Consider the following 20,842-nt stretch of genomic DNA (forward strand, 5'->3'; position numbering starts at 1 on the left):
TAGGTAAGTTCTAGTCTATTTTACATGCTGCATATTACTTTTGCACATAATTAAAGACTAAAAGTCATTTCTTATAACCATCGAATATATCATCGAGTGAAACGGCAAACACAAAGATGGCGGACAGGGCCTTAATATCTCGTACCCAGGGTCATGTGAATTGGTCGACCCTATTGGTCGGGGTGTTTATGGGTTTAACCCCACCATCATTTTGTGAGTCTCAGATCATTATTCACCAGTATCACCACTGGTGAGGTTTTGGCGCCATAACGAATATGAAACGAGGACTGACTTCTGATTGGTCGACAACTTCTGACTATATGATAATGCCTGTTTTTTGTCCTCTCTCATTATCATATATTTTCCGGAAATACTTATACATTGATACACTTTCTGTTGTGAATATGGTCTTTTGATATATTTTATCTAGGTTCGAGTTGGGACACGTGTCCAGGGTCCCTTTCTTTCGTCACCATCGGCTGGAGCGGCGTGTGGGGCGTGAACTCCCGCGGCGTTGTGTTCTACCGGGTCGGCACGGCGGGGAAGGAGGGCCACTTCGGGAGGGAGTGGAAGCAGATAGACGGGAACCTCGCCCAGATCAGTTCCGGCAAGGGCATCGTCTGGGGGGTCAACTCAAGAGGCAAAATCTATGTGCGAATCGGTATGTTATCAAATCAAATCAAATTGTATTCGGTAAGGCTCTCGCGGGCAAATACCCGAATTTCGCCCTTATTACATAGTACATAGAGCATGCAGCAATTATTTGTGCACATGAAACAACATAGGCAAACACACTACTAGTATTAACACTGCTCAAAAATCGGAATATCCGGACGTTTCCGGACCTGTACATGTCCCGTGAAACTTGGCGTGTCCGGGTGTGTCCGGGTGTGTGCAGGAAATGTCGGCCACGGCGTGTGCGGGTCTGTGATACCTCCGGACATGCCCGGACACTTGGTAATTAGTCGTGTGTACGGGAATATACGGGCCTGCACACGTCACACGTCGCAAGTACTGCCAAACAATAAGGGGTCACCATACATGTAGATCGTTTCGCAAATGCGTAAATTGAGAGGTGCACATGTGTTTTCAAAGCCGGTAAGAAGAACGGGCAAAATGCTGGTTAGAAAACAATATTATTTTCACTCCCGAAATCTACCTAAACATGAGTTCGTTCCATGAACCGAATTACTATCTAAAAGCGTTGTAGGTAACAGGCAACGCAACACAAAGACAAGACATCTAGATTGGATGGTAGAGGAAATCAGCGTTACATTAAAAGTTGGTGAATAGAATAATTGTTGTTTGGGAGCCGATGTCTGCTATAAACTCGCCCTCGCCAGAGTCTGGTTGACTTTTGGGCCACGCCAGGCTTATATAAACTCTGCTAAAGAATCTAGAAGGATATATAAAGCTTGGTATGAACAAGGATTTTATATGAACATGCAGCTTCAACTAGGTTATGATATAACGTCCTTGGTATGAATGGGGTCTAAGTGTATCCCTGTATATATTTGTAACTATAACCCTTGCTATGAACAATGAGTAGATTTCTTTGTGTGGTCCATCGTCTCCCCGCATATATTAACGCCTCATTATACCGGCACCATATTGAATCTACAGTGGGCAAAAACAACAACACAATTACTGATCAGAATTTTACCAAACTAGTCTATTGGGAACCTTCGACCTTGACATATTTCACCTTTGGAAACATGGTCGTTTTCTTTGGTAATGAGAGGGACCGCTCTGGTGTTTTTTTCAAATATCAGCCCACTTTAGTAGTAAAAATAATTTTTTTGGAAGAGGCAAAAGATGCACGGTTTACTTGTACATTGTTGTCAGATGTGTATTGTGGTGTCATGGTCAGAGACGAGACGGCGCCCATGTCTTATTTACCTTGTTTGTTTGTTTTTATATAAGAGAGGTTTAACTTCCTTTGTTATATTTAATTTTTATACTTTAAGAACACGAAGTTGAAAACATTACACGGGTAAACTGCAAATTATGTGTTGATGATAACATTCCAGACTATTTTATAGCCTATGTTTTTTATTAGTGTGCGTGCAACTTTTACATAATAGACAAGCGGGACATTTCACAACTCTTTGTACTAGTATATCATTATTCCTGCGGTGACCTGTAAACCAGACCAGCCAATTGCATGCATGTCTCTTTGTTGGGGTTTGAAAAGAGGGCCAATCAACGCTCGGGTCATTATTTTTGAAATCTTTCCGTTACATGCCTGGTTGTGGAGCGTGCATTGTACAACTATCCTGGACACAAGCAAGTTACGCAAGGAACTTAGTGAGAGCATGGAGGTAGAAAAGGGTCCATGGTGAGAGATTGTGTCATATCTCATCATCAACACAGGAATATCGGTATTGCGCCTTTCTACGTAAATTGGAGCAGTTTTCAAGACAAGAACGCCGTGGGACACTGGCAAGACGAACTGGGACAAGACTACTCTCCAAGCTGAGGTTGATTGGGAAGATTGTGAACGTCAGAGTATACCTCGTTCTTTGGAAAGCCGGTAGCCAGGATCCTGGGAACCAGGCTGCGGGCATAGGCGAGTGATAGTCCGCGTGCAAGAGAGTATTAGACCGGACCAGAGGACCGATGTACACCCCTCTGGACTATACACTGTGTCCCGACTCAAGGCCGTGCTGTGGCACAAGATGTTCGGCCCGTGGGTCACCGCCTCAGCGAGGCTTGTTGCACAGCGCGGAATAAAGAGCTTGGGACGGCTTCTAACGACTGGTGCCCAGACGAGACTAATATCTGCTCCCGTGACTAGCTCAGTAGCTGCGTCAAGGCAAGACACAGAAGAACGAGACGTACAGTTTGTTTCAGCTGAGCTGAAAGACCGGCCGAAGTACACTGGAAATATTGGAGGCACACAAAACACAAACAAAAAGTCACAAAGCCCAAGCACCATGTACAATTAATAAAGAAAACAAAATTATGCAAACAAGAAGGGGGGATAAACGGCTATTATGCTACTTTACATTACAAAAGGCATATTGGAGGGGGGGGGCGTGTGCGGGTGTGTACGACCCGTACACGAGCTGATAATGAGGAAGATAATTAGGTGAAAATTACCGCTAATTTATGCATATTTCATACACACACTCAGAGGTACGTGTCACGTATCCGGGCATGTGCAGAGATTTACGGGTGGCGTGTGCAGAGGTGTGCAGGCCTGTACACGGCCCGGACACCTGAGTGGTTCATATCCGGGCCGTGTGCAGGCCTGCACACGCCAAGTGTACGGGTCGCGCACACCTGGAAATGTCCGTATATTTGGAATTTCCGGGCGTGTGTACGGGAGTATACGACCCGGATACGTCGGTTTTCGTCTAGTGTAAGACATATTCGAAGACGATTACACAATTAACAGTTATGTCCCCAATACTACTCTCCAAGCAGAGGTTGATGGAGGAAGATCGTTTGCTTTTTATATTTGGCCCGTTTTTTTTTTGTCGCTACCACCACCAACTTGCGAAACTGAAGGGCTATATATAAAAAGCAAACGATCTTCCACCATCAACCTCTGCTTGGAGAGTAGCCAATACTGTCCTATTCTGTCAGTCTTCTTGTTCTTCTTCTGTCGGTTCCTAGTTGGAGGCGACTGTGAGTTTTTTTCAGTCCAGTCAGACTTATTAGTATATAAGTATAATACTTCTCATAAATCAAGCGAAAACATAAGCATTTTAATCGATGTGTTATGTTGTCAATACTGTTTCATTCTCCGTAAATAATTTCACCAGGTTGGTAAACGAATGAATAGCAAAGCTCTTTGATCACAACCATTTATTTGTCACGAGCCGACGTTTCATTGTTTTATTTTGCTTAATAGTTTAATATCAGTATCTAAAAGCCCATGAACCAAGCATAAACGTACCTTTTTTATCTTATTTTCCATCTTGACCGCACAGAAATCCAGCCAATGTAATACATTTTGATGTAATCGCATCCTTAACCGAGCTGAAAGCAGATGTCACACATTCACGACTTTGGCCTCTCAGAACTTAACTCTATATCTATATTAAACTATGAGTGTCTTTAACTCGGGATGCGAGCATTCCGTACAACCGAGATGAAAATGCAGTTCTTCATATTAGATATATAAAGGAATGCTTTGTTATTAGAAAAAATTCCGAAACTTAATTCTGATTAGCCCACTCGATTGTAACACTTTATCAAAGACTTGTGCTATCCCTTTTATTTGAATAATTATGATATCGATTTGTTAGGTTTTTATTCGACATTAGGTCTTGTTCAACACATTTTATTGTTTGTTACTCTCTTTATGTAGTTTGCCATACATTGCACCATGTGCAATTGTCGTGCAACAAAGTCCTTATTATCTTATTGTTGTTTCCAGGCATCACGGAAAAGGTATCGCACGGAAAGGACTGGAGGCTGGTGACAGGGCAGCCGCTGAGGTCGGTGTGCGTCAGTTCCTCCAGTAACTTCGTCTGGGGCGTCAGCACGACGGGCACCGTCTGGAGGAGGACGGGGATAACAACCGGCAACCTCATTGGTAGGGAGGGTATCATTTGTCTTCACTTTATTTGCATATCAATCAATAGTTTGTGCTTATAAACCTGCTTTCCCCTCTGGTCTCTCAGTCACTGACGAAAGCTAGTGGATACTAGCTGAAACGTCTGACCGTTTCCAAAATCATATCCAGTTGCTTCAGTAACTGCTTTTTGGCATATCGTATTACCTGGATGTCTAACCTTCATCGGCGTAGGGTGTCACGTGATTGTGACGTAACTTAGTGTCCGCCATGTTGGTGGGTTAACCGTTTGGCTACCAATTCTCTATTGGTTACGTTGTTAAGTACTAAATAGAATGTTAAAGACTTCTGTCTAGGGTGTCAGCACGACGGGCACCGTCTGGAGAAGGACGGGCATAACAACCGGAAACCTCATTGGTAGGGAGGGTGTCACGTGATTATGACGTTACACAGTGTCCGCCATAATGTTGGTGGGTCAACCTTTGTAACGCTGAAGTATCTATTACGCTACCAATTCTCTCTTGGATCCGGGGCTATGTAGTATGGAGAACGTCAAAGACTCCTGCCAATTCATTATAAAAGTGCATTCCGAATGATCGGTCGCCATCTTGGATCTATCCACCCTACCAAGATGGCGGCCAATGATGTCGGTATACTGATGAGGTTGTTGACCCCTTTAATATGAATCAGCAATTGCATGATAGAATGTAGTCTAACGCTGGTGTCACATTTTCAATACCGGGGCCCCGCCGGGCTGTTTCGATTAACGAAAGTTCAACAATTGATATACCAATATACCAAATAGTTCCCATTATCAATCTAACAAGTTGAAAACTTTTTTGTACTTTGTTGTCTTTTATATCATACTTTTCGCTCCATAATGCCCGGCCGGGCCCCGGTTTGGAAATGTGCCCTTAACATAATGAACTGCACGTACAGGGACGGGTTGGCAGCAAGTACCCGGCGGTTCGGCCATACGAGGCGGCCTGTCGTACGTGTCGATCGGGTACTGTGGCGTGTGGGGAGTGACCTCTAGCGGCTTGATCTGGTACCGCAGCGGGACGTACGGCGGTAAGGGTTCGGCGGGAACAGGCTGGGTCCAAGTCACGGGGTACCAGCTGGTCAGCATCAGCGTGGGGTACAACGTGGTGTGGGGAGTGAGCGCGATTGGACAGGTCTTCATCAGGATCGGTAAGAACTTTACCATATCTTCAATGGTATAAATGAGGTATTCCTAGTACCTTGACTATAATGCCTAACCGTAAATTCACATAATAGACAAACATATAGAAATCCCTGACATTTTAAAGCACTTTAGATGTCTGAATCATTGTTGATTTCCTGTAATATAAATGTTGCGGCATGTGATAGATACACTGCACAATTTTACATAATGATAACATGCGAAGGAACCCCTGACAACGTTTAATGGTAGCATGAAAAGTGCAGTTTTGAGAACTGCATCAATGCTGTTTTTTGCGTAGCACACATATTGCAACAGCAGTGTAACACACGTGTTGCAATTCGCAACAGTAGAATATAAGATTCACCATACACCATACAAAATGTTTAACGTGTTTTTGTTATTTCTGTCCACTCAGGAATAACGGCCCAGAGGCCGCAGGGAACAGCCTGGCGATTGGTCGGAGGAAGCCTCACCCAGATCTACGTCAGTTCGTCGTCCAATCGCGTGTGGGGATGCGGACTGAGTCATCACATCTACCTCCGTGTGGGAATCACGTGGAGCTCCGGTCCCGTGGACGTCCCCGGTACGAATTGTTCTTTAAACTTTATTCATCAAAACAACATTGCAGGCTGAAACAGCCTGAATTGTGTTGTAAATTACATGTACATTCACATTAAACAATTGTAACATTTTAGCGTTAAAAGATTACGTGTTAAAAGAAGTATATCCGATAATGACGTAAATATGAAATAACACATTAAAATATAGACAATAATTGAGTGAAACAACTTTAAGATACAAGTACAAGGAGGCAATAAGATTTTTTTAATAAAAGTTCAGATATTATAGATTGAAAAGCTGTGTGACGTTAATCTCCAGGCAGATCATACGGTGGCAAGGCATGTATCTACTGGCCAGAGCAGTGTCCGTTAGCCAGCTTCGGTGGCCGTGCAAACTCCTCTGGTTAATAGATACTGCCTTGCCACCGACAGGGATCTGCTTGGAGATTATGTGACGTCAACATTGGTAGATGGTAGATGATATCGTCCCCCGTCGCGGTTGGGTGGTTGTAATTTATCATCATCATCCATTTCAGAGCCCACCTGTCACTCCAAGGCGGACATCCATGTGCTAGTGGACGGGTCCAAGAGCGTGCAGCAGCGCAACTTCCCGTCAGTACGGCAGTTCATCCTGAAGCTGGCGGCAGGGTTCGAGATCGGACCCGGCAAGGCCAGGATCGGCGTCTACCAGTTCGCTAAGGACATGCAGACCGAGTTTAAGATGAACCAATACAACAACAGAGCGGTGCGTATGTTTTTTGACGTCATTAAGTAGACTCACTCACTCACTCAGGACCGCATGCTCCAGGGAGCGTCGCGCCTTTCAAAGTTGTCTTCCAGATGGTCCTGTCCTGCGCCCTCTGCCAGGCTGTGGCTGCACCAAGACCCACTGCGCTGAAGTCTGCATTCAGCTGGTCTCCCCATCTGCGTCTGGGTCTGCCTCTGGGTCTGGACCAGCCTGCAGGCGTGGCTGCCTTCAGTAGACTGGCAGCTTCCAGGGGTGGATCGGCTCTGGCTAAGTGGCCAAAGAGTCGCAGGCGGGCCTGTCTGATCTTATGGGAGACAGTCGTAGAAAATAAGCAGATTTGAGTAAAAGAGCGAAACTGTTCATTGCAACAGATACTGGTTGATTTGTTGTCACCTAGAGCTTTTGACCAGTCACTCTGGTCTTCCTCAGTAGACTGACCCAGTGAGACTTGTCACGTGACTTCTCTGGCCCAGTGTTGACGTCACACTTCAGAGAAGCCACGCGAGAGGTCTCATTGGGTCAGTCTATTGAAGAGGATCTAAGAGTAACTGGTCGGAAGCTCTAGATGAGAACAATTAATCAATTCTTGTGTTGGAACAAAAGTTTCAACTTTAAACTGTTGTGATATGGCTATATGATGACACAGTGGTATTTTTTGTATCTCCACACAGGCTTTGTTGGGAGCTATCAGGAAGATTGAGTACATGAATAAACTGTGGACCAGGACTGGACAGTCTCTGAAGGCGGTCTACAATGAGTTCACCAAGGCAAATGGTGCTCGAGATGATGCTGAAAAGGTAAATAAGGCTTTTATCTATTTTCGGCGACGCCTCGGGGGCGGAAGTTTTGTTTTGCAGTACTCACAATATATTGTCTGCCTAGTTACACAGATTACAAGTTTCTGAATAAGAAACTAAACACACAGATGTCAAACAAACCACAACAAGCATCAAACAATGATAAAAGAAGAATGAATATGATATGAGGATAATTTCCTTTCATTTACCAATGATTGTTCTGTACTAACATGGCACAAATATTATTTTGAAGATCATCATCTTAGTGACAGACGGGAAGGCCACCGATCAAGTGAGAGAGCCTGCGCAATACGTCAAGAACAAGGGTGCTCACGTGTTCACTGTGGGCGTGGCCAAGTACAAACTGAGCGAACTTCAGGTGAGGAAAGGTTTTTAACTTTTTATTTATCTATACATGTACCTATATTTGTTCCAGGCCATGTATTCTATTGTGACATGTTATGGTGTTGAATGGGTCAGTGGGTAGCGGGCACGTGGTCGAGAATTCACGGGTTCCATTCCTTGCATTCGTGGCAAGACGTTGTGCCCTTGGGAAAGGCACTTTACACTTTCCTCACTCCACCCAGCTGTAACTGACTTCGGTTGGGGAGGTAAAATTTGGTTTGGAAGGAGAGGGACGGGTCTCGTCTTCTAATACTGTGCCCTAAACACGATGGACTAACAACACACTGCCCCTATACGGCCCGAAAAGGGCTATTTGACCTATCTGTACTTTAAAAACATAATAAGTTACATTACAGCTACCTCACCATTTTCTTCTATGTCGATGCCTTTTTTAAACTAAGACAACATAAGTCAGAGTTTCATATCTTATAGCTCATCGCGTCTAATAACGACTACGTGGCGACTGCTGATGATTTTGAGGACTTGGACCGGATCAGAGACAAAGTGCTAGAAGTCGTCTGTAACGGTAGTACTAAAGACCAATCTAAACAATCAGGGGTGTTTCCCAATGTTCTGTGCGAGGCATAGGGGTGTTTGTGGTTGGCTAACATGGAGGTGGTAAGGTAGAGATGGCATGATATATATATATATATATATACAGCCTGTGTGAAGCTGTCAAATTCTGTGGTAGTGGCAAACTTACTGTCAATCGTAAACACCATGTCATGAAGAGAGATATCCTTATTTTGCTAACCTTACCAGGAGAAGGAGGAGGCGGCGGCGGCGGCGGCGGTGGCGGTGGAGGAGGAGGAGGAGGAGGAAAAGGAGGCACAACACACTTCACAGTCTACAATGAAGCGAAGACGTACTCCGAGGCCCAGAGGAAGTGTGAACAGAACGGCGGTAGCCTGGCCGACCTGAAAACAGCTGAAATCTCCGCCGTGGTCGTCAAGACGGTGGACAGTAGCAAGAACTACTGGATCGGGCTAAACGATCTTGGGGTACGTGGTCATTATAGGACAGAGCTATGCATGTACATACACAAGTACAAACATATGTATATACTAGTGCATACGACGTGGCATCGTGTGGCGTAATCGTCGTGATCGGCTCGGAACCAACAGGTCCCGAGTTCGATCCCCAGACATGCGCGATGTTGTGCCCTTGGGAAAGACACTTTACACGACGTCCCTCCCTGTACGGTGGAGTGACGCCCACGGCCTTTCAGCTAATTGTAGATACTGTGTCTAAACACTGCAATAGGATCTGCACTAATGATCTCCATGGAGGTCATTACTAACATTAGTGCAGACCTGCAGCTGAAATTTTCTACCTCCATGGAGCTACCTTCATGGAGGTAATTAGTGCAGACCCCTCTCAAACACTGATGAGGACACAGACTGATTTTGTGTTGCAGACTTGCAGAACTGTAAGACTATAGCAATGTCTGTTGAAAGTTATGGTTAAAAGAATATTCAATTTTTTTCAGGTATTGTTGATAGTATCAAAATAAGGGCTTTCCTTTAAGATGAAGTGTTGTGATGTTCCTTTGCAGCACGAAGGACGCTGGCATTGGTCTGACGGCGTGCCGCTGGACAGCTGTAGCTTCAAGAACTGGTATCCTGGAGAACCCAACAACGTCGGGAACGAGGACTGTGCGCATCTGTGGGCCGGCAGGGGCGGCAAGTGGAACGATCTGGCCTGCAACTCAAAACAGTACTTCATCTGTCAAACAGGTACATGTAGGCTCTTTTATCTAATCTCCAGGCAACAACTGGATGTTCAGCCTTTTAACTTTTCGACTACGTCCTGTGATATATTATTTTCTAATATTATTTTTTCATGATCTTTCAGGAGACAGAGTAACTATTGGGTGCACAGGTTCTCCACGTAAGTCAATCACCTTTTAGTAAGACAAGGGGACCACGAATGTCTTGCTTTTACCAAGCTAATTATGTTTAAAAAAACCTTCTTGTTCACCGCTCTGCAACTTCAGAAGCCTATCTATATTTCTGAATTTTGATACACAAAAAATCATCTTCGAGCAGATTCTGTAGTCCAAGGGGGGTCTATTTATGAAATGAAGTGGTGATGATGTAATTGCCAATGTATTTATGTTTTGTAAATGTATCATGTGTGTCTTGAAGGGTTGAAGGACCACAGGAAGAATAGCTACATTTGTTGTAAGCTAAGTGTGGATCCCAAAGTCAAAGTCATTTTGGCCACCACTTGTGGCCATTGCCCGCCCCACTCAAGCTTGGCAATATAGACTCTCCACAGAATCTGCTTAAAGATGACATGAAACACTTTCTGTGCCACAGTTTCCCTGAAGCCTGAGTACAAGGACTGTTGACTTGACTTGACTTACTTGACTTATGTCGAGTCCTGGTGTCCCTGGCCTCGAGACAAAATGGCTGACCAACACTCCCTATCTTCCATCACTTGACCCAAGTAGTCCACCTCCAGGCCAGTGTCTCTCCTTAGGCAGTCTATGTAGGTTGCAGCCGGTCTGCCGGCCTTCCTCCTCCCATGCTTGGGAGTCCACAGTACCAGCTCGGCCACAATCTCCTCTCTGCTCCTATGACAGTGTCCTGCAAACCTAAGCCTTCTTGATCTAATGGACAAGGACTGTTACCGGGACGGGAGTATACGTAAATCAAGCTCCCAGCAGTCTACAGCAAGATGTGTGAGCCATTGTAAGAGCGGGGGGTTCAGCTATGCAGGTAACAGTAACGCATATTTTCTGTTGTACAGGTGACAAGGGCAGACGCAACATCGGGGCGGAAGTTGAGAACGGCCTGCAGTACCTGAAGCGGACGGCGGGGGAGCTGATGGACGAACTAGAAGGACGGAAGAACCTGGGCCTGGGAACCCTACAGACGGAAACTGGGGAGGACGCCGCCATGCATCTGAGACAGGTGGGATTTCTCGATTGCACCAACATAGCAATTGCCTAAAAATGATGAGCATGTCCCCTCTATCATGAAAGTCCATCTGTGTTGATAGTTACTAGTACGTGTTTAAAGTTAAAACTTTTGATCCAACACAAAAATATTCTCTCACCTAGAGCTTTTGACCAGTCGCTCTGGTCTTCCTCAGTAGACTGACCCAGTGCGGCTTGTCACGTGGCTTCTTTAAAGTGTGACATCAACACTGGGTCAAAGGTATCTGGTAGACGATGTCGGCCCCCGTCGCGGTTGAATGAAGGGTGATGGACCCTGATGTAAATGGCCTCTTTCAGTCCTCTCAGGAACTAGTCTTGTCCAGTGTCCAATATTGGACGTCCCCACTATAAGTCGAATCTATGTATGTTATGTACATACTTGTATCTGTTTACAATTCGCATTTTAAGTATAATCGTGACATTTCTATCTAAACTAGTGTAAACCATGTTCATGTACTGTAAACCATGTAAGTAACGAATCGCATGTGTTAAACTATCACTGGTAGAGTACTCATCACCATATATCAGATGGACATTACATTGTACATGAAAATGTAGTTGATATGTACTTACTTAAGTTAGTAGATGCCATACTTTGTACCCTGTACAACTGATGTTGCGCAATAAAGTTATCTGTATAAAAGCTGATGCTGAATATAACTATCTATTCCATGTTTTTATAGATGTTGGACTCCATGTCGGAGCTGACGACCGACGCTATCGACGATGGGGAGGAATCCACCCGCGAGGTGTCACTCGTCCTGGACGAGATCGACCTGCAACTGCAGCACATCCGGGACCTGTCCGACATCCTGGACACCTCCAACATCCAGGCTGAAGGGCTGGAGGAAATTCGGGATCTTCCGGAACCTGACGGGTTTGAGGAAATCCAGGAATTTCCAGAATCTGAAGGTCTGGAAGAATTCCAGGATCTTCCGGAGCCCGACGGGCTGGAAGAATTCCAGGATCTTTCAGCGCCTGACGGGCTAGAGGAAATCCGGAATCTTCCGGAGCCCGACGGGCTGGAAGATTTCCAGGATCTTCCGGAATCTGATGGTCTGGAAGAATTCCAGGATCTTCCGGAACCCGACGGGCTGGAAGAATTCCAGGATCTTCCGGAATCTGAAGGTCTGGAAGATTTCCAGGATCTTCCGGAGTCTGAAGGTCTGGAAGAATTCCAGGATCTTCCGGAATCTGACGATCTGGAAGAATTCCAGGATCTTCCGGAGCCCGACGGGCTGGAAGAATTCCAGGATCTTCCGGAATCTGACGTTTTGGAAGAATTCCAGGATATTCCGGAGTCCGAAGGGCTGGAAGAATCCCAGGATCTTCCGGAGCCCGACGGGCTGGAGGAATTCCAGGATCTTCCGGAATCTGACGATCTGGAAGAAATCCGGAACCTTCTGGAGCCTAACGTGCTGGAAGAATTCCAGGATCTTCCGGAATTTGACGGTCTGGAAGAAATCCGGAACCTTCCGGAGTCCGACAAGCTAGAAGAAGTAGCGGAAGTGCTGAAAGAGTTCGAGGACATGATTGACGGATAGTAATCACGTGACTTCCATTCCGCCAATCGTCTGTACGTAGTGTATACGTAGCTTATTTGCTTTAGCTTGGCTAGTATAGTAAGCTTTATGTAACTTGAATGTTAAAAGAAATGCTCTTATACCAGTCTTCTAGCTGAAAGTAAGTAGAAACTTATCAATGCTAATTTTATATTCAGTTCAATGCTGTTTGGCACAGAATCTTTTATACGGTGGCTACTTTTCAAATTTCATCCAACACCGATGGTAAAGAATCAGGCAAGTTACACATATTAGACAACTGATCCCCTGCAAAGAGCAGCCATTTGGTACTTGGTACCTGGCTAACTAAAATTTTACCTGCAATAAACGTAGTTCATGGTTAATGTATTAGATACTTCATGGCGTAATAAAAGTTGCATATATGTGCAATTTGCTAATATGAAATTCATGTATGTTATACATACAGTGATTGGAGATTAAGGAAATCTTCTATTAGCAACTGTATTAGCATAGCTTACTTTGTTTTGGGACTAGCTCTTTGGTGCCACTGCACATATATAGACATATGTAGTCATTATAAACTGAACGCCCATGCATAGAAATGCATCAATGCTGCCTGTAGAAGAAAGAGATTGTACTGATCGTGAGCAAAGATATCGTATTAACCTGGAAACAATAAAATCGTGATGGCAAACGTTTGGCTCCAACGAGCAAGTGGGTAGAATGACTGAACATTGTTCAAACAGGCGCGAGAAAAATGCAAATAAAAATTGTAATGGGATATTTCTTGTCATTGTATATTTTGAAGTACGCCATAGCAGTTAGCAAAACATCTTACCGACCCCACCCCCCCCCTCTCTCTTAAAAGAGTTAAGTTAGTTTAGAAGGGGCGGGAAAAAAGGCTCGTATCCCTCTGTTTACATTCCCATCATTGCGTCCCTTTTTCAGCCCCCTTTAGGACTGCTTAAGATTGTTTTAGTCCTGATTGCTTCCGGCAAACAATTGAGTTTGATGGTCCTTGATGTGAGTTGGGGTTCGGGACTTCCGTCGAAGTTGGTTGTTTTTCCTCTTTGTGGTTTTATGAGAAAACATTGCATTGCACAAAATCCTATATTTAGGTACATCTGATGAAAGCATACGTAAAGTTACACACGAGGGAAGAAACGGGACATTTATGCATGATTTAAGGTGTGGTTCTTCTATGTGGTTCTTCTATCAGGACTATTCAAAGGACGCGTACGGTAACCGTATATACACTGTAGCGTATGAAGCAGGCTTGAGTAGGCATTGAGTTGCCATTACGTTTCCTCTATATAAGTGCGACTTCAGTTTGTAACGGTAGCCTCCAGAGAGGCTGCTATAGAGGCTAACCTGCTCTACTCTTAACGACCATGGTCGCTGTTCTGTCGTCACACTCGGAAACTGTAGATAGCCTCTGTAGAATACTTCGGCAGGCATTGAGTTGCCACTACGTTTCCCTTGTGCGGCTTTAGTCTTTAGTTTGTAACGGTAGCTTCCAGAGAGGCTGTTTTTGAGGCTAACCCCGCTCGACTCTTCACACCCAGGGTCGCTGTTCTGTCGTCACACTTGATAACTGTAGATAGCCTCTGTAAAAGACTTCGGTAGGCATTGATTTGCCACTATTTCTCCTCTTTACGTGCGGCTTTAGTTTCTAACGGTGGCCTCCAGAGAGGCTGTTTTTGAGGCTAACCCTGCTCTACTCTTAACTACCAGGGTCGCTGTTCTGTCGTCACACTCGGTAACATCCCAAAAGACTGCGACCACCGTTACAAGTGTTGTTTGTCCAGCGGCTCATTAGTACCTTCTTAAGGGGGTCGAAAGGTCCTTTCTTTAAGGTGCTTAACCGGAAGGCTTTTGCGGAGACAATTGTCGGTCCGACTCGGTTTCACCGCGACACAAAAAAAAGAGGAACGTGTTTTCATCACCGAAGCATCACACACAAGAGGGTCAAGGAAACAGAAACACGAGTCTGGGTGTTGTAGATAAAGGAACAGACTATTAGCTAGAGATGGAAGGCAAACAATAAGGAGTGTGCTTCAGTCTGGGTCTACCTGTTATTTTCGCTCGATCGGATGTAAAGAGAACGCCGACCTTTAGAGAACGTTGACCTCATTTTCTTAATTGAGCCACTCAAAGTAGATGACTTGTTTGAAGGCTACACAATCAGAAACATCAGAATCAGGGACAACATTCCTTCCTACCTACATAAAATGGAGCTGTGTCAATTTATCAATCACTAGTACTTTTATTATCTCTTTCTCTCTCTGTCTCTCTCTTTCTCTCCCTCCCCCTCTCTCTGTGCACGTGTGTGAGTGTGTGTGTGTGTGTGTGTGTGTTGTGTGTGTGTGTGTGTGTGTGTGTGTGTGTGTGTGTGTGTGTGTGTGTGTGTGTATGTGTGTGTGTGTGTCTCGTAACAAAGCTCGGCCAAATGTTTTGGATTGTAATAACGAAGCCATTGACCTCTAGATCTTCATTCGCCCAGTCGTGGAGAAAGTGAAATGTCATGCCATGTTTGTTCAGTAACCGCCCCACCCATCGGCCTTTGTTCCAACTCTCAAGTTTTACAGCGGTCCTCATATTTTACTTTGTACCCGTCACAAATCTTCCCGTTCCAGCGTCAGCGATGCAGGACGTGTGACGCACATGTGGGAGTAAAGATACCAAACGTTGCTATTTTCGCGTTCCTCCTGATGTTTTCCTTTGGACGAAGCTTTCAGGGCGCAGAAATGTAGGGCGTCGTCGCCTTGTGTGTTTTGAGCGAGGACAAGTCTCTCACTTTAACAAAGCAAAATCACTCAGTCTATTTAGTTGCCAAAGAGATGATCTGTAGTTGTGTACCTTTACAAGGTAGTCTCAAAGATCCAAGTCGTTGCTATGATGTTATCTTTCTTCTTTGGAGCCTGCGTTTTGAGATTATGAAATCGTTGTGGACTTAACGTGTTGCATGTTCTTCTCTTGTGTTTCTTTAGTGCCTAACCCTTGAAATACCTGGTCAAACGGATCTTTACAACGGTTTTGCTATGTTTGACAAACTCTAACACTGGAAAAACGGGCGTGTTGAACTCACAAGTGGTAGCACAGATTCTACTCTACAATGGTATGAAGAAACATACAATTTGGAACACCTTTCTACAAAAACACCCTTGTCCATAGCTCTTTTGTACAGGTTACAGTTAGTCTGTAAGACCTAATTTGTTGTTCAACATTGACTAATCGTTGCTGTCGTCTGTATGTAAAAGGCTGAGGCGCTTTGTTGAAACAAAACCAGACAATCTTGTCAAACTGACGTCATACCCAGCAACATGTATCCTCCGTTGTCAAACTCTCGTCTCTTTCTCTTCAGGCAACATTCGATTATGAAGCATACATGTTCTTACCTTTTTACCATTTTAACCATCCAAATTAACTTAATTGTAGTTAATGGAAAATACAACGTAACGTTATCTGTATTCCACTCTTTTGTTGTGACCTGTACTTAACCCAGCGGGTATGTGTGTACAATAAAGGTCTTCATTTATTCATTAATTAGACCCCTGTCAGTTGTACCGTGTCTTGTCTATGCTCCACATTGAGACTTCTACAGCGACTCTACCAAACGGACTCTACCAAAGGGCTTCAAACTGAAAGGACTAGCTTCACACAACAAAAGGTAAACAGCAAAGAGTCAACAACAAAACGACAAATTGATGATCGCCACTTTAACAACAAGAGAATCTTAAGTTATCTCTATTCAACCTTGTCTCCCTCTTATTCTCTAACAATAGACCGATTTGACATCTTGTCCTTTTAAGGTCGCTTAGCGTCTCAAATTAGATCGCTTAGTGTTTGCTAAGACTCTGTTCGTCAAACTGAAGGCGACTGGGAAAGGAAGACTCGCAAACAGACAATTTTTGTTCACGGTTTTAATTTGTTTGACAACATCCGTCCCTTTTAGGCGAGAACAAATATTTTTCGAACCCCCCAAACCTCGCTGGGAGACTCTCAATTCATTGAGTAAGTAGGGGTTGGGCACTAAACACGTTTTGAATACTACTGATGTTTATAGGACCCGCCAAACGACTTTCACGTATCTTAACAGTTAATATTACTTCAAATACTTGTACATAACTCTTCTCATATGACAACACTTCTCTATCACGTAACTTATAACTTATAGATACCCATTGCCTATTCAACTATGCGATTTTAGACATTCAAAATGTCATTGTATATTTCAGATTGCAACAATGTCCACAGGACAATTTTCCCGAATTAATGGCGAATAATCATACATAGATTAAAACATTACAGTCCTTGTATGTCACTTTTTACAATAAGTTACTTGCACAAAACGCACTATCTGCGCATGCCGGCAGTCGTTCCATCATACATGGTTGACTTTGTCGGTGGCATCTATAATATAATACTATCAAATTTCTTTTATGAAACACTCTATCTATTAAATAAAGCCAATGACGGTTGCCAAACAATTGATATCTAGCTATCAGGAATACTTCAAAAAGTACTGTCGTTTTGCTGGTCGATACAGTAGACAAACGTACACAAGCACTGACGAGTTGTGTAGTAACGCGGCAAGGTTCTTATGCATGTCCAGAAATTTACAAATAAGACCAAGTAGAGTTTAGCCTGGGTGCCAGACTGTTGCCAAGGGACAGTGTAGAGGCTAGCTCCTTGGCTCCGTTTTTTTTTACTTTAGACACCGCCTCAGATAGACTCTGAGCTCGAGAGATAAGTTAGACCCCCAAAATCGGGGCTTGTGGATTCCTCCAGCCAAATGTGTTGAGCCGGGGTCTGGCATCCAGGCTAGTATAGAGTTCTGTCTCACCCCTTATGTAGCCTCCGTAACAGGCTTATAGAACTGGGGGTTCGGTGGTCTTCGGCTGTTTTCTGATTAGCCCAGTTAAAAAAACGGTGGTAATTCAACCAGGCCGGCTATGTTGTCTATATGCAATCAGAAAATAGCATATAAAAGCTCCCAAACACCCTGAAGACCCCCCCCCCCAAACCCCCAGTTTTTGACATGCTATGGAGGCTACCCCTTATGGCTGATTTCGATAACGGGTGCGTCAGGTGCGTAAATCTTAACCTCCATCCCCATGAACCTGACCGTCCTGGCGCACCGCTTGGTCTCGGGCCTGCCCCCGTCGCTCTCCGAAGAACTGTCGCACGACGCGTCGGTGCTGCGCGACCGTATGATGGACTTCCTCGGGGACTCTGCCCGCGGCTCCGGGGGCGCTGCCACCGAGATAACCGGCTCCGACACCCTTCTTGTACGGTTAGGGAAAGCCGGTTGCCTGTGTGTCACCCCCTGTGTGGTGCTGAGAGTGTCAGATATGAACAGGTTGTTTCTGTCCACTTCGAAATATGTCAGCGGGCTCAGTTTTAACACGGGTGGCGTCACTCGGTTTGTGCGCGCCGAGAGAGACTTGGTAGTTGTCAAAACTTCCGTCGAAGCGTCGTCTGTACATTGTGGGTCTCCTCTGGGTTTCAGAAATCCGACGCTTCTGGGTCGGGGGACGTCGGTGACTCTCTCAATTTTCTGCGGTTGGGATTCAGGTGTTGAGTTTGAGTCGAGGTCTAGATCTGAATTGGAGGACTCAGTCTCGCTACACACCGACTTTGGTCTCGGCTGCTCCCATGCCCGTGAGGAGGACGTTTTTCGCGCCTGCCTGCGCGCAAGTTTGTTGCTCAGGTGTTTTGCTGTCCTGCTAGTAGCACGTTTGACTGTAGCCTCCTCTTGTACCGCTGGCTCAATCAGAGACTTCTGCCGTTCTATAGCCGGTAACTGTACGGGGTAGACTGACGTAGTCGACACGACGTTTTGTTGTGGTTTTTCCTCGGGCTTTGCTGCGTCTCTGGGGCTCATTTTTGACGCGGTTCCGACCACCACGACCTCGTGAAGCTTCATACACGTCAACGCCAACTCGTCGTCGTCTTGGAAGAAATCCTCCCCCAGGAGAAAGTCTTGGAGTTGGTGGAATCTTTTCCCGCGCGAGGCGGCCGACATGCTGCGAGACGTGCCGAGGGGACGGGCTGCTCTCGTACCCCCGCCCAGCGGACTCGGCCGAAGGCGACCGAAGGCAGACGAGTTCAGCCGATTTATCCCCTGCTGTAGGGCGGGTTTCGTCGGCACGTTTCGCAGAATGTGTTGGTTCCAGACGGTTGTCCCTCCCCCTCCTGTTTGCACGTTAGAGTCTGAAGCCTTCTGTCTGGCTGACATGCAGAACTCCATTTTGTTCTTCTGCGCCATGTACAGGCGGTGGATGTCAAGTTCGGGCCCCGCAACTTTTCCCGCCGCCATTTTTCCAAAATTGTCCCGATCAGGTTATAAAAGAAGGTCCTCAGTATTTAAAAACACCGAGATTGTAGCTCTAACAAGAAGCGACGATCGGTCACCTTGAGTTTTGAATTTCAACAGTTCACTTACAGCAGTTCCACCGTCGCCAAGGTTCCTTTTTTCCATCTCACAAGACAAGAAACTTCCGAAGCAGTTGTATACTAGTACTTCCTTGTTGAACAAACGTAGGTTGATAGATGCTTCGTTACACCCCGGTTAGTTTTATGGGCGTACATTGACGATAGTATCCACGAAACCTCACGAACGCACTCCAAAAGATCGCCGCACACACACGCACACCGTCAGACCCCGTGAGAGACGGCTGTGGCTGTGGACACTTTCCACGTCTCTCTCCTTCCCCGCCGGTTGTTTGTGGGCGCGCACAGACACTCTCAAGTCCCCAAGAATACTTCAAGACGATGTTGCCATGCCCACGGTACTTTTCCCTGCACTGTTGTGGCCCAGATGTCCTAATGGTAATCCATATTGAAGTGCTCACGGCTCGCTACAAGTGTTCTGTTTGCTCGGTTGCTACTCTGCGACCATCTGACCACGGCTCAGTACACTCAGCTCAAGCGGATTTTCCCCCTAGCTCTGCTACGCTACCACAGAGAGACGTTCGTGTGTTAATGATTAAACACCAACTATATCGTCTATATATAGAGCCGTGAGCAATCCTGGCCGATTGTGTGGCTGTTTGAATAGAGCAGTCGTGGTCGACGGGCGCTGAATGCGGGTTGTGTGGTGTAAAAACTGTAGCGGCTTTTGTGGCGACATGTCAATGAGACAAGTCCCTTTACGGAAGGCGCGCTATTGACACTACCAATGACCGGTGACAACCTGGAGTATTGAAGCTCCGTGGTCGCCGTAACAACGCCCGTGGGATGTCAACCCCACTCCCAGACCCTCAAAACCCTCCCGCTCACAAAAGACCGCCCAGGTTTTCCAACTTTTCGAGAGAAACACTCGTATATGTAGTTGTCGCGGCGAACATAATTGTTGCCGGGCCTTTGTTTAGTCATGTTGTATGTTGAGCACCTCTCCTTTCAACAGCGGTCGTCAAAATATTGTCAGAGTATTTTTTACGCGCCGGAGACGGGTTGGGTTTCAGGCACGAGTATCGCGTCGTCCCTGAACTTCTCTATTACGACTGAAACCTCCCGTAAAAAGGTGGAAACTCGGGTAGAACGGAGTAAACTCGCGCGGCTGTATAGAAACGGGACACCCGAGTTATTTCGCCGTAACACCCGACTGCTGCTGAAAAGGCTGGCTCGCAGGCAGCCGTCGTAAGGCAAACACTCCGACGGTCTTTGTTACTTTGTGAGTCACCCCTTGCACTTGCCTTTAGAACTGGCGGTGGAACGTTGAGAGGACAGGGAACTCTGTTTTCAGACAGGCCCAATGCTCGAGTCGTCGAAAAAACGTAGCCTCTAGCAGGCTTCGGGAGGCGGCTGGAAGGACTAGACTTTCCAGCCGCCTCCCGAAGCCTGGTAGAGGCTAGCAAAAACGTAACGATCCCAAAGGCAAAGTCCATAAGGTTACAGCCATGGTGTACTCTTTTTTACTGGTTATAACATACGACCATCCCACGGGCTCGGTATTGGGGTGTTTTACCGGCCAAGTCCATAGCTATATTTTTCAGTCCCAAAACTGAGCCGATTTGTTTGAGTCTCTCTGGGTCCCGCAAAATTCACGGGCAGTTTCGTTGGTCGACGTGCGACTCTTTGTCAACCGACGCTTTCTGATTACAGATTAGCCCAGTTCTAGCCTCCGTAGCAGGCTTATAGAACTGGGGG

At 45.6% G+C, this 20,842-nt stretch overlaps 2 protein-coding genes across 2 annotated transcripts in view; one reads left to right on the top strand and one right to left on the bottom strand.

The window, feature by feature from the left end:
• The window catches only part of LOC109462675 (IgGFc-binding protein-like), a 29,016-nt gene extending 18,442 nt beyond the window's left edge, over nucleotides 1-10,574 (top strand). The window contains exons 29-38 of the mRNA XM_019759236.1: nucleotides 431-661; nucleotides 4,388-4,546; nucleotides 6,127-6,294; nucleotides 6,808-7,016; nucleotides 7,691-7,816; nucleotides 8,070-8,195; nucleotides 8,654-8,747; nucleotides 9,080-9,222; nucleotides 9,777-9,957; nucleotides 10,543-10,574. Of these exons, the coding sequence (XP_019614795.1) occupies nucleotides 431-661; nucleotides 4,388-4,546; nucleotides 6,127-6,294; nucleotides 6,808-7,016; nucleotides 7,691-7,816; nucleotides 8,070-8,195; nucleotides 8,654-8,747; nucleotides 9,080-9,222; nucleotides 9,777-9,957; nucleotides 10,543-10,574 (1,469 nt within the window). The remainder of the gene's footprint in view (nucleotides 1-430; nucleotides 662-4,387; nucleotides 4,547-6,126; nucleotides 6,295-6,807; nucleotides 7,017-7,690; nucleotides 7,817-8,069; nucleotides 8,196-8,653; nucleotides 8,748-9,079; nucleotides 9,223-9,776; nucleotides 9,958-10,542) is intronic.
• A 7,138-nt stretch (nucleotides 10,575-17,712) lies between these two features.
• Nucleotides 17,713-19,664, bottom strand: LOC109462813. Its single transcript, XM_019759432.1, has one exon. The coding sequence runs from the start codon at nucleotides 19,008-19,010 to the stop codon at nucleotides 17,742-17,744; it is 1,269 nt and encodes a 422-aa protein (XP_019614991.1). The 5' UTR covers nucleotides 19,011-19,664; the 3' UTR covers nucleotides 17,713-17,741.
• Between the last annotated feature and the right edge of the window lie 1,178 nt (nucleotides 19,665-20,842).

The sequence above is a fragment of the Branchiostoma belcheri genome, unplaced genomic scaffold, assembly GCF_001625305.1.
Source record: "Branchiostoma belcheri isolate BF01 breed outbred unplaced genomic scaffold, Haploidv18h27 scaffold12, whole genome shotgun sequence".
Lineage (NCBI taxonomy): Eukaryota > Metazoa > Chordata > Leptocardii > Amphioxiformes > Branchiostomatidae > Branchiostoma > Branchiostoma belcheri.

Bases quoted from the DNA above. Each gene is read 5' to 3' on its own strand.
- LOC109462813 (XM_019759432.1), bottom strand. From the start codon at position 19,010: ATGGCGGCGGGAAAAGTTGCGGGGCCCGAACTTGACATCCACCGCCTG.